The 12,652-nt window shown below is 43.5% G+C and overlaps 1 protein-coding gene across 1 annotated transcript in view; it reads left to right on the forward strand.

Moving 5' to 3' along the window:
- LOC128715872 (disintegrin and metalloproteinase domain-containing protein 10 homolog) overlaps positions 1 to 10,315 on the forward strand; it is a 37,357-nt gene extending 27,042 nt beyond the window's left edge. Inside the window, exons 3-13 of the mRNA XM_053810788.1 lie at positions 2,116 to 2,309; positions 2,388 to 2,679; positions 4,640 to 5,163; positions 6,854 to 7,003; positions 7,083 to 7,243; positions 7,358 to 7,592; positions 7,674 to 8,196; positions 8,277 to 8,518; positions 8,598 to 8,879; positions 8,957 to 9,257; positions 10,200 to 10,315. Of these exons, the coding sequence (XP_053666763.1) occupies positions 2,116 to 2,309; positions 2,388 to 2,679; positions 4,640 to 5,163; positions 6,854 to 7,003; positions 7,083 to 7,243; positions 7,358 to 7,592; positions 7,674 to 8,196; positions 8,277 to 8,518; positions 8,598 to 8,879; positions 8,957 to 9,257; positions 10,200 to 10,315 (3,020 nt within the window). The remainder of the gene's footprint in view (positions 1 to 2,115; positions 2,310 to 2,387; positions 2,680 to 4,639; positions 5,164 to 6,853; positions 7,004 to 7,082; positions 7,244 to 7,357; positions 7,593 to 7,673; positions 8,197 to 8,276; positions 8,519 to 8,597; positions 8,880 to 8,956; positions 9,258 to 10,199) is intronic.
- The last annotated feature ends 2,337 nt before the right edge of the window (positions 10,316 to 12,652 follow it).

The following is a 12,652-nucleotide window of genomic DNA, read 5'->3' on the forward strand; positions in this document are numbered from 1 at the left end:
ACCTTTCGGTCGGTTTCACATATGTCTTCGTCCAATGTGTGCCTCCATGACTCCGCTCCCCGCTCAATAGCGGCGTGGATATCTAAGCAAAAACCCAAAGCCGCACCGTAATGCCCGGTGCATTAGTGTCCATCAAATAGTAATAAAAATGGCAAATAGAATTTACCCTTGCACACTCCGGCAGCGTGGTAATTTGCGATGCGGGTTGCATACGGCTACGAATGGTAGAAACACTGAGCGTAAGGAAAAATCGTACTACATTGTTGCATCAAAAAGCAAAACCAAAACAAAAAAAAGTCCATTTTATTTGCTCGAAACACGATCCCAACTGCATTTACTGGACAGCTACAAAGTAACCTTTCTGCTTCAGCTTCAAAGTTGGCAGCTCAACCGGCACATGCGACGACCGTGCCCGGGTCCCAAAACTCAAAATGCTACATTCTCCTAGCAGAGTGAAATGAACCTTCCTTCGTCTTCGTAATGAACTATATTAGTGTTTGAAAAGCACCTTTTTCGCGTTCAATAACTCCTTTTTTCTGTTTGCCGTTGGCACCGGGGCAGAAGGATCGATTGCACGGCTGATCAGGCGAAAGGTAAACGAGCCGGACTTCCGCATGTACTCGGGGCGCAATCAATTTACATTAACCCTCGTTACAAGCTGGAACTGTAACGCCCGGGACTTGCCTCGATTTGATATCCCTTGGGGGAGGTAAAAACTGATTGGTTCGGTTGAGATTTTCTGGGAAAATTGCATTTTCATATATCCATTCCTCACATAATTGTATTGCTTTTTGTAAGCTGCATGATTTCAATTGCAATGCTTGATTCTTTTTTTTTTTTGTTTCCGGCAAATTTCTTTAAGCTGCAAAAGGATGCTAGCGACGTTCGATTGATAGAGCATTCGATGGAGGATACAATGGGAGATTCGTAGAGCACATTGAAAAGCATAAAAAAGGGGGACAGGGTAGAAAAAAAAACCGTCCCGATACCATGATATGCAAAACGTCCGGTCGTGTGGGTCGAGTTCCGTTTTCCTGTTTGCGTGTTGTAAAGTTGGTCGAAGGCAATGATATGTCTTGTCCTTACGGGGCGCGGTAGCTTACCGTCACTCAAGTCTGTTGCAATCTCACCCCACCGGTGCATCCTTGCACCTTTCGTGCAATGACATCCCTTTTCCGATTCGATGCCGTTTGTCTAGTGCAGCCCGAGGGCTCTCTATTCGATGCTTGGAGCATTACGTATTTCTGCTTCCACGGTATGTTTCCGGCGTGCAGGGCGTGCCACAATATTATTACCACTTGCCATTCGGCTGCTTCAATCCCTGTAACGGTGACATTTACTACAACTCCCACCGGAGCAGTCGGCTGCTCAACCCATCCATGTCGCCCGGGAGTCCACACCCGCACGGCGCACGCTATCAACATCCGGAGCCATTTTTCTGTTGCGATTGACAACCGTGAAGCAAACATGCACTCTTTAGCGTGGAATGGTTCAGTTCCTGGGGCTTTTGCTGTAGAGTGAATCCAGTGTAATCATGATTCTCGTTTCGTTCGTTTCTCTGTTTTTTTTTGCCACATTTCCGTCCCATATTCCAATGTTTCCGTTTGTCTCCATTTGTGCGCTTCAGAATGTCAAGCAATCTGGCGGAAAATAACACAGTTTCCGGTATCAGTTCTCTTGGTCAGTCGCCTGTACCAATGCTCACTGGGTATTACGTTGCATTTTAGAAAGAGATACCCCATACCACCGAGGGTGAAAAGGAAAACATTTCCCACGCGAATCTACCTCGAGTCGGGATCATTACATTTCATGGATTATTGCACTTTCAGTATCCTCTTTGGAGTGCGCAACCTTAATGCAATCATATTTAGAAGATAAGGGAAGCACGACGCATTGCGTTGGTGTCATTCATAAAGATGGTTTACTTAACTGCTTATCTCTTGAAAAGCCAATATAAAAGCACATTTTTTTGACATTTTCAAGGACAATTAATTGCCCGCACAAGACTTTCTAACAATCTATTTAATGCTATCTAGCTATCTGTTTAATGCTATTTCAGGACTCTGTTTTATTGGTTTCTAATGGTTTGTCTTTTTTCTGCCCTTTTTTCCACAGCCCGACCCCTCAACGAGTACATATCGCACTACGAAAAGTTAAGCTACGATCATGAGCATCTGCATGCTAGTCACAGCCGGGCAAAACGATCGGTCACCAAAGATCATTACGTACGTCTTAGCTTTACCGCACACGATCGAGATTTTAACATTAGACTTAAACGCGATCTCAGCACAATAAGTGATAAGTTAGAGGTGAGTTTTACAACAACGAAAAAGGTATAGATTCCGTCTAAGTATCAGTCATTAATGTGTTTGTTTTTCATATTGCAGATACACACCGACAAGGGACCGGCGCAGGTTGACTCGTCCCACATCTATCATGGCGAGGTGATCGACGATCCGGGTAGCTACGTATTCGGTTCGATATTCGATGGCGTGTTCGAGGGGAAGGTAATCACCTCGGAAGACGAGTACTATGTGGAACGGGCGAAGCATTACTTTCGCGAATCGTCCAATCCGGATACGCATCCATTGCATCACATCGGTGACGATGAGCCACCGTTCCATTCGGTGATCTACAAGGAACAGCACGTGGATGATCCTTACCGGCACCGGAGGAAAGGTAGGAGATATTTAGCCATTCGAGAGAGGATAGCATTTATGCTTCAGATGATACACACATAGAATTATTTGGTCCATTGTTTCGTTGTCTTTTTAACGGGGTTCGCTGTTAAAAATACTGATTCAAAAAACAAACACCAGTTTTTCCCGCATAACTTCTTGTTTTCCGACCGAACTGGGAGGCTTTTGGGGAATGCTTAATGTGTTGCACAGAAGTTATTTTATAAGTTTTGCCAAGCGCACGCGGGTGGAATTATTTGCACACGATATGATACGCTAGATGCAATGACGTAACTGACAAGTAAGCAACATTGCTTTCTGCACTGAACTGAGACTTAATTGAATGGATAAGGGTTAAAGGTTGGGAAATCCTTGGACTAACATGAAGAAATATTGCTTTACATGTTGTGTTCCCTTGGACAAGGACTTTTTACGTTTTATATGAAAATGCCTTATATTATTTGAAATTTTCTTTGTCGAAGACGAGATGTATAAAAAATGATTTCAGCGAATTTTTCAATTTTTTATGTGTTTTTGAAAATATCCATTTGTTAAATCATCTAAACTTACAAAACAAAAAAAATCCCTTTCGACTAAATCCGTACCGAGATGTTTTTTTGAGTTCGAACTCAGCATAACGCAGCCGAAAATAGGGTCAACAGCTGTCAGCAGTTGCACGATACCAGTCGAACCGTCAATCAATCGACTCAATTTCGGGCGTGCGAATTCAAGGGAGCCGTATACGTGTTTGCTGACCTCCAAAGCACGCAATCCCTCTGCCCCGCATGCACGGAGAAAGTTTTTCCCGTGGAATGAAAGTGGCATCAAGGCAGCAAGTGATGTAGCAGCGAAAGCGAATTGGGCCACGCGGACTGGGAAATAAAGCAACACTCCAACTCTGACCAACGGTAGCTTCTGAGTGATGTTAAGGTGAACGTGTTGGGCGGCCGCTTCTCCTAGCTGTCCGAACAGAATAGAGCAACCGGTGAAATACTTCACAAAATCAATCAACTGTCGTTATTGGAAGGTTCGATGCTGGTTTGGCAGAGCATTGACTTAGTGTATGTGTGCCTGTGGTCCGGCAATTAACTATGGTGATTACGCACAAAAGCTCCTCGTACGACGCAGTCATGAATCATTTACCATTGATGGAAGAAAGGGAAAAATACAAAATATTGGCGATAAAGGTTTGTTTCGCCATGGTAAAAACTTTGGTCAAACGTCCGGAAGTTATCCTACTCATTCAAAACCAAATTATAGTTAGACTTCTTGGTTGTTTCATTCATTCTCTTAAAGTGAATATGTTGCCTCTCAAATGTCCATCACTTAGCATGATGACGGTGCGTGTGTGTTAGTACCCATCATGATTCCAATTGGGATATGAGCTCCATCGTTCGGGGAAAGAAGATTACCGATAAAGGAAACTAATTTTCCATCACGGAGAACTTCCTGCATCGTGCCTGTGCAAATAGCGGTAAAGGGATGAAAGAAATTTAATGCTCCGTATGCCGGGTAGACCAATAACTAATTTCGAGATTTTAATGCGGGTGTCAGGAAGTAAATGAGTTGCGTCAAACTCCAGGATCCATCATGATGAAGATCTGCTGGTTTGTTGCCGAATTGACCCAACCGGGTTGGTGGAGGTGCAGTGATGTGATGTGGCTGGTGACGAAAACTTTACTTTGCCGTCATACGCTGTAAGGGTCACTACCAACATCAGGCGTGTTACGTCAAAATGTAATCGTTTGAAATATAAATCCAATTAAACATACATTAACGAAATGGATCGATACGTAGTGCTCGGGGGGATTGTTACGTAATTACGATTAGGATGGTACGTTTTGCTGGGAGTGCCGTAACATTCTACATTTTTAAGTTCAAATTACCCAAACGTGCTGACACTGGGGACGATGTAACATTGTAAGTTATTGCTTGATTTCATGCGTTTTCTTCTTTTGCAGGACATCCGTCCGGATGTGGTGTGCACGATGAGGTTTCGGAGTGGATGGATCGAGTCCAGAATTCGGCTGTTGATGAGGATGAACCCGATGACGAAGAGGAGGAACAGACACAACAAGACGAGGAAACGGTGCAGGAAGATAAGCAACAGCGACAGCAACATAACGTAAGCAGTTCCAGCCAACAACAGCAACAAGAACCTTTAGCAGCTCAGAACAAGCATAAATCAAATGCCAAAGCTAAGCGACGGTCGGCATCGTTCGATAAGGACACGCGACCCGATATCGGCGGTAACGAAATTCCCATCGAAACTGGGTACGAGTTTAAGTATCCGTACGAAAAATACTCAAAGGCAGCCAATTGGCGAGCCGCGGGCGAAAGCGCAACCGACTCGGAATGGCACTGGAAAGCACACGAGCGGGTCCGGCGAGCGGCCCGACCGAAGGAAGACTATCGCAACACTTGCTCGCTGTACATTCAGACTGATCCATTGCTGTGGAGTCACATACGTGACAGCATCGTTAGTGTGAGTATTTGTTTTACAGATATTGACTTCTACTAAAGTGACACTTTGTCTAAGCTGTTTATCAAATTACATCTCGAAAGTATGGTGAAGAGGTCCACAGTCCTGGTGTTATTTCTTTCAGCCATAGCGTCAAAAAGGTAGTGCATTGCGAATAAAAGTCCTAACCTGACATTGTGGGCTAGCATCTATCTCAGTAATCAACAGTTTCATTACTGTTCGGTTTTCCTCCCGAAAGTCACATCATCAAAGAGCCGATGATGGCGTGTTTCTACCAGGATCCGTGCGACCTTTTGGCAAGAGCGAATAAAAACCACACCTTTTCATCGTCCTGTGGCAAGTAGTGTGGAAAGAACCACAACTAGGGCACCGCACGTAAAAAGCCCCACCTCACGCCATGTGTCCCGAATGGTGGTACGCTGGCAACTGGCCTGGGCGGCTACACACTCCACTGAACGTGTCACTTCTCATTGTCGTTTACCGACCGCAAGCGGAAGGAATCTTTTGCAATGTAAGAGAGGAAGGTCGACAATTGCTGGCTGGTTGGACGTATATCTTGGGCCAATCCAACATCCGCTTCGCTTCCATAGCTTCACCATCGCTTGTTTACCGCATGTGCTGACCACAGTACACAAAGGGGAAGAGCTGTTGGCCCATCTGTGTCTACCTTGAATGCAATGCATTACTGATTGCCGCCATAACTTACTTCGGCGTAGACAGACTTTAAGGGGGGCTTCTTTCTGGGTCGGTTATGCAGCAGTTGCAACGCAAAGCTGCCTTTACAGAAAGGTTTTCGTGCATGTATGCACAGCCTGTCCAATCTATTGTATGGTGCGGAACGATCACAAAACAATTCTCTCTTTCCGACAACTCTATCGTACTCTTGTTTATCAGCTTTAATGAAGAAAAGGCTTCTGTGTGTGCCTTCTGTTCATTATCAGTAAAGACCACGGGCAACGTTAGATAGACGGGCAGAAGAAGGTTTTCAACAATGACAAACTGCAACCGAAACGCTTAACGATCCAAGCGCCTGCTTTAGAAAGGGCACTGAATCAGTGATGTCAAACCTATGATCATACGAAACGTATGGAATAGATAATATAAGGAAAATCTAATTGTGTTTGTATAAGAATAAGTACCATAAAAATTAGTTTTATAATATTTTGATGAGAATTATAATTTCTTGTATCAGGTTTAGGTGTGACGCTTTATCAAAAAATAGAATATCAGATGTCCCTGGAGACCTACAATGACTAAGACGTTAACAGCCTTCATTTGCTAGCAAAACACAATCTGTGCTTCTAGTGTGAAAACGTACTTTTATCGTTGATAATTCGTTAACAGCTTCAGCTTTGACAACACTGAAATAGACAAACCATAAATCACGCCATGGTTAAATCCAAGCGGATCTCCTGCTGTGACACGGGATCACTTTAGGCTGGACATACACACTCTGGAAGACTAATTAGCCAAGTTTAGCTCGAAGGTGCCAATCACACCACTGTCAGGACGTACGATACGTTTGGTGGTCTTTCGGGTTTGAAAATCGATCGATATTTGTGACTCTTTCTACGCAGTTTGGTTAGAATTGACGATGAAGAAAATTAATAGAGGCAGGAACTGTACAGCTATGAAGCGTTTGTGCTGCCGAGAACTGCAATTTAAGTATACTTGATCTCCTCCCCTTCCGCAGCATCTGCACAGAGCGCGGCGTACCGAGCTAGAGGAGAAAACGCGCGAAGAGATCCTGTCGCTGATCATACATCACATCACTGCCGTAAACTACATCTACCGCAATACTAAGTTTGATGGTCGGGTAGAACATCGGAACATCCGGTTTGAGGTGAGTGTTCCATCGCGGGCAAGCTTTCGGCATGTATCGGTGCTAACAAACTGGGTCGCCCAATTTTCCTCATTTACAGGTCCAACGTTTGAAGATAGACGACGATTCATCGTGTGGTGAAAACCATCATGAAGATACGAACCCACTGTGTCTGGAAAACATCGACGTTTCCAATTTTCTCAACCTACACTCGCTCGGCAACCATGAGGCGTTCTGTTTGGCGTACGTGTTTACCTACAGGTAAGTCGCGAGCGAATATCTAGAGTCAGAAAAGTGAAGCTGTGGATGAAGACATTGCACTGGAAATAGAATTTAATGTATATTACGGTTGGCTTGCATTTCATCATCGTGCAGAGATTTCACCGGAGGTACGCTTGGATTGGCCTGGGTTGCGTCGGCTTCCGGTGCGTCAGGCGGCATTTGCGAAAAGTACAAGACCTATACCGAAACGGTTGGTGGTCTGTACCAGAGCACCAAGCGTTCACTCAATACCGGCATCATTACGTTCGTAAACTACAACACGCGTGTTCCTCCGAAGGTGTCACAACTGACGCTTGCTCACGAAATTGGACACAACTTCGGTTCACCGGTATGTGTAACTTGAGATGGCTTGTAGCGGATACTTGCAAATTCTAATGTAAACTTCTTTTTCTGCCTTTGTCTTTTCTAGCATGATTATCCGGCCGAATGTCGCCCGGGTGGTAACAATGGCAATTACATAATGTTTGCAAGTGCCACGAGTGGAATCCGGTTAAACAATGGTAAATTTTCGCCGTGCTCGGTGCGAAACATTTCGAACGTGCTAGACGCGATCGACGAAAACAAGAAGCGCAACTGTTTCCAAGCCTCGGAGGGTGCATTCTGCGGCAACAAAATTGTCGAGATTGGCGAGGAGTGTGACTGTGGTTTCAACGAGGAGGAGTGCATGGACAAGTGCTGCTATCCGCGCGAGATGACCGACGCGATGAAGATCGAGAATGCGACGGCCCAAAGTTGTGGACGGCGGGCCCGAACACAGTGCAGTCCATCGCAGGGACCGTGTTGCGATAGCAATACCTGTCGCTTCATCCCATCGGATGCGAAGGTGACATGCAAGGAGGAGACGGAATGTTCGTGGGGTTCGACTTGCAACGGTACGACTCCGGAATGTCCGGAACCGAAGCCACGCGATGACAAGACGAAGTGTAACAACGGTAAGGGTTTTGTGTTGTGTGTGCTGTATGGGTAATCGTCCTTGCTAATGACTGGTTGGGGCCACACTTTTGTATTCCAGGTACGCAACTGTGCATTAAGGGTGAATGTTCCGGATCGATTTGTCTGTTGTGGAATATGACGGAGTGTTTCCTAACGTCGAACATCATTCCGAACATTGACAAACGCAAACTGTGTGAGCTGGCCTGTCAAAACGGCAACGATACCAATACGTGCCGGAGTACGAGTGAATTCGCTCGCGAGTACGGCCTGCCGGACGGTGGTTACAGTCTCCGACCCGGTTCACCATGCGATAACTTCCAAGTAAGATGACACGGTCAAGGCAACAATGCCCCGTTTAGCAGCAACCATGTATTTGCGATGCTAACCAATTCATTTCCAGGGTTACTGTGATGTGTTTCTGAAATGCCGTGCAGTTGATGCCGAAGGTGCACTGGTGCGGCTGAAGAATCTGTTATTCAACAAGAAAACGCTCCAAACGGTGGCCGAATGGGCGACGGAGCGATGGTATTTGGTTTGTATCGGCGGCATTTGCTTCATCATCATGATGGGTATCTTTATCAAGTGCTGTGCAGTACATACACCCAGCTCCAATCCGAAGAAAGCGGCCGCCTATCGAATTTCGGACACGCTGCGTCGTCCAATGAACACGCTTCGTATGATGGTACGTATCCGGTTGTGTGTTCCGTTGAAAAAATAAGAATTTCCATTTATAACCGGTGGTTTTGTTCTTGTTTTCAGCGCCGTCACCATCACAACGGAGCAGGACCGCGCAGTGTCCCCGTCCCACGTAACGAACGTTCCCGAAGTGCGGGAGACAGGGGGGGCGGTGGTGGTGGACGAGGTGGCGGGGAACGAAACGGAGGTGGACGTGGTGGTGGAAGCCGGACGCGCGGTGACGGCCATGGTGATACGCGCAATGGCAGTGTCCCTGCAGGCCATAACTCTTCGTCCTCCGGCAATAGCCGTCCGTCAAATAGTTCACGTCCGCCAGCACATGGGTATGGCGAAGGTCGTGGCCAACAATACTACCCACCGAAAGGTGTGTTCTCTCTGTTTGACCCAATCTAGTATTTTACTTTGCTATCTCAGTATAGTTTGATTCTGTTTTCTTGGCGACTTCATGCTCTTACCCGTTTTCGTTCAAGTTCAAATCAACATTTTTTCTTTAATGCACAATTCAATTCAATTTCATAATCTTCTATCTTTGATCTTTGTTGCTTTTATGAGTTTTGTTTTTATGATTTCGTATGTTTTGGTTTCATTTTTTGTTTCGTAGGCCATCACAACAGTAAGCAGCAACATTCCCGCAAAGCGAATTCCAATCCCCGTGAAGGGGTTCGAGCCAATCAGACGAGTGCCACAGTGGTGTACAAGAAGTAGAGTGAACAGATTGCGCTTAACTAAAGCGACGAAAGGACATGCAAATCGAACCTTGGCACCTTGGTGCGTTAGAGTGTCCTTTTCCATTTAGTGCAAAAAAGTACAATTCGCAGCATGAAGCCAAAATCTCGCAATTTCTGTTCAGTTTCAGTTGTGTTTCTCCAGCTATCTTCGTTATCCATTAATAGAAACAAAGTAATATCCTGTCGCATCGTTCCTGTTCTTTATTGATTTTTTTTTGTCATAAAATCAAGGACACTTCGTCAATCGCAGGCCAATTTAAAGTAACAGTAAGCATATTATTATTTTTTTTTTGTTATTGTAAGTTTTTCTTTTCATCACAAGCTCAACCATCGCGCTACCCTTTATGTAGCATTGTTACGCTTGGGTTTAAACATATCACCCTTACACCCTATCACATCCATATTGATCCTTATAGACAGAACATATCTTTCAGTGTCAATCAATTACACGTACTCGTACATTAGTCGATTATTTTATAACAAAACATAACAGTAACATAACAATTAGTTTTCACACAAAAATGATTACCAAACATATTTATTTCTCACATTTTTTTCTCTACGGTAATGTTTTACAGCACCACCAACTCAGAACTATAGCCGGATGAGCAATGCAGAGCTATACGCGGAAGCTTATCCGGACCGGGGAATGTACGAACCACCGAGACGCCCGTATGCTAATAATAAGGTTTGACAAGATCGACGCCAAACACGAGACCACCACCGTAACAAATCGCAAACATCCAGACGCCAGTATCGTCGGTGCAATCCACAGTACCGCTACTGTTGGACTACGTCGTAAACGTGTGATTAGTTTCAATTTCGGCATTCGGTTTCTTCCCTTTCTTCCAATCGTTGCTGTCGATTTGCTTGAAGATTTCATTTCACACATGCTCCTTCCAAAGAGTTTCATCCAACGGAAAAGCATGACGGATGGATAGTAAAGGGCGTGAAACAAATCTAACGATAGTGCTACGGGGGACGAAGGTATCGCCACCTAGTTCCTTATTTTGGTATCAATTGTAACTTCCAAACAAACTTTAACGTTTCCGTACTACAATGATTGTCACACATTGCAGATGTCGAATAGATTTCAAAATATTGTGAAGCGATAAGCGAATGAATGCAACGCAAAAAAGTTTCCCTTTCCATGTATGGATTTAAAAATTAATTTAATGTAATTTTCTCCTTTTTTGTACTTGGTGCTTGTTGAAGAAAATTACATTTTTACAAAAGGACTATAAAGCTACCGTGATAGTAAAAGCCAGATAGTTGAGTAACAAGAGGAACTATAGCTTTTTATACCCTCTCATACTTTTTCCTCTCGTCGAAAGCAGTAGACAAAGATAATACACTGATGATGATTGGTTGTCACATTTAACGTTTTACAGATTTGGCATTTTTATATCTATGTTTTCCATTTGCAAAGAGAAGAGTGACTTTTGCCTGGCTGTTATCATGGTTCGCATTTGTTTTTCCTTCTTTTCTCAGACTGTATCGAATATATCTTTTTAAGCGGAATATAAAGGCCATCTATGGTATAAGATTGTAGTTGAGGGTTAAAAAGTGTGTGCAAAACAAAGTGGATTAGACTATAGCACCATTTTGGGTTGTCGTTAGATATGTTCGGTTGATGTCAGTCCGCGCAGGGGATCAAATGAAAATCAAATGAATGAAATGTATGCAAAATATTGCATGTTTCGCAAGTCTTGTAGGTATGACAATGCGTCAAAAGTGCGGCATTCAGTCTGAAATCATGAAAAACCTTAACAAACGGAACAGATATAAAACTACATTTACACACAGAACACGTTATTCATCTCTGGGTCCAGCAATAAAAACGTATGAGAAAAGCGTAATGAAAACATACAATAACAGAAAATGGGAATGGGTTTGTAAAAAGACAACGGTAGCAAAGGTGTTAAGCAAAGCGAAACAATGTATGAAACAAACACACTCACCGAAAAAAGTGGAAACATAGAAGAAATTAAAAGGACATTAAAAAACCGGTCAAAAGTATCACTTGTAGCTTAACAAGAGAAAAATAGTATGAAAAAAGCTCCTTTAAAAACGGAAGTCGTGGAAATACGGTTTGCGGATGAGAAAATACAGAGTATTTATATTGTCGATGCCAACGGGAAAATCCGCCACGTGGCGGATGAGCAAAATAGGGATTGAATGTGAGTCGGTATTGAGGTAGAAGTGGTGCAAGAAAGTTAGCAAAATTTTTCTGAATTGTTAGGGCGAGGAAGAAGTAAAGCAAACCGAGTGTATGCTACGTGTGTGTGTATGCACGTTTTAGGAAGATTTATTTACTTTGCACGAATCATGTACATGTCACTTACATAAAATACGAAGGGAGCGATCTTAAGAACGATTCCATGCTCTGTGGAGAGAATTATACTTCCAATCTCCCATGGGCAATTAATTAGTACGAAGTTCCTCTCATTTCGCGTTGCGTGTGTGTGAGTTTTGGCCACTTATAAGTTTTTGTTTAGAAAACTTGCTCCCAATTTGCATTTGAAACGCACAAAATATTTTGATCTGTAAAGTTGAAGATGAAACTCTAGTTGAAATGTTGGCTTTATTACTCGTTTCGTTCGGTTGGGCTGGATAAGAATGTAAAAAAGGGGGATATCTGAAGCGCATGTAAAATGCAGAATATCAAAACGTTAGCATCATTTCGAGGAATGGTATTATTTCTTTTCTATTTTAAAATCAAAATTTGAAGCAGCAAAATGTGGCACTGTGTTGTGGGAATAGTTTAGTAAAATATTGATTTGTTACGAAAAACAAAGGGGACGAATGCAAACGAAGGAAAACCCGACTTGAGCCGATCTAAATAATAATAAAAGAAAAAAAGTGAGGTAAATAGTAGAACAAACAATATTTAAAGCGGATACATGTGATATATATATTTTTCTAAAATAATGAATGAAAACCTACTAACTCTGAATGGGGGGAAACATGAACCAGAAACCAATGCGGACATAAAAACCCTCACAACACAACACACACACATATTAGCAAG

The sequence above is a fragment of the Anopheles marshallii genome, chromosome 3, assembly GCF_943734725.1.
Source record: "Anopheles marshallii chromosome 3, idAnoMarsDA_429_01, whole genome shotgun sequence".
NCBI classification, from domain to species: Eukaryota; Metazoa; Arthropoda; class Insecta; order Diptera; family Culicidae; genus Anopheles; species Anopheles marshallii.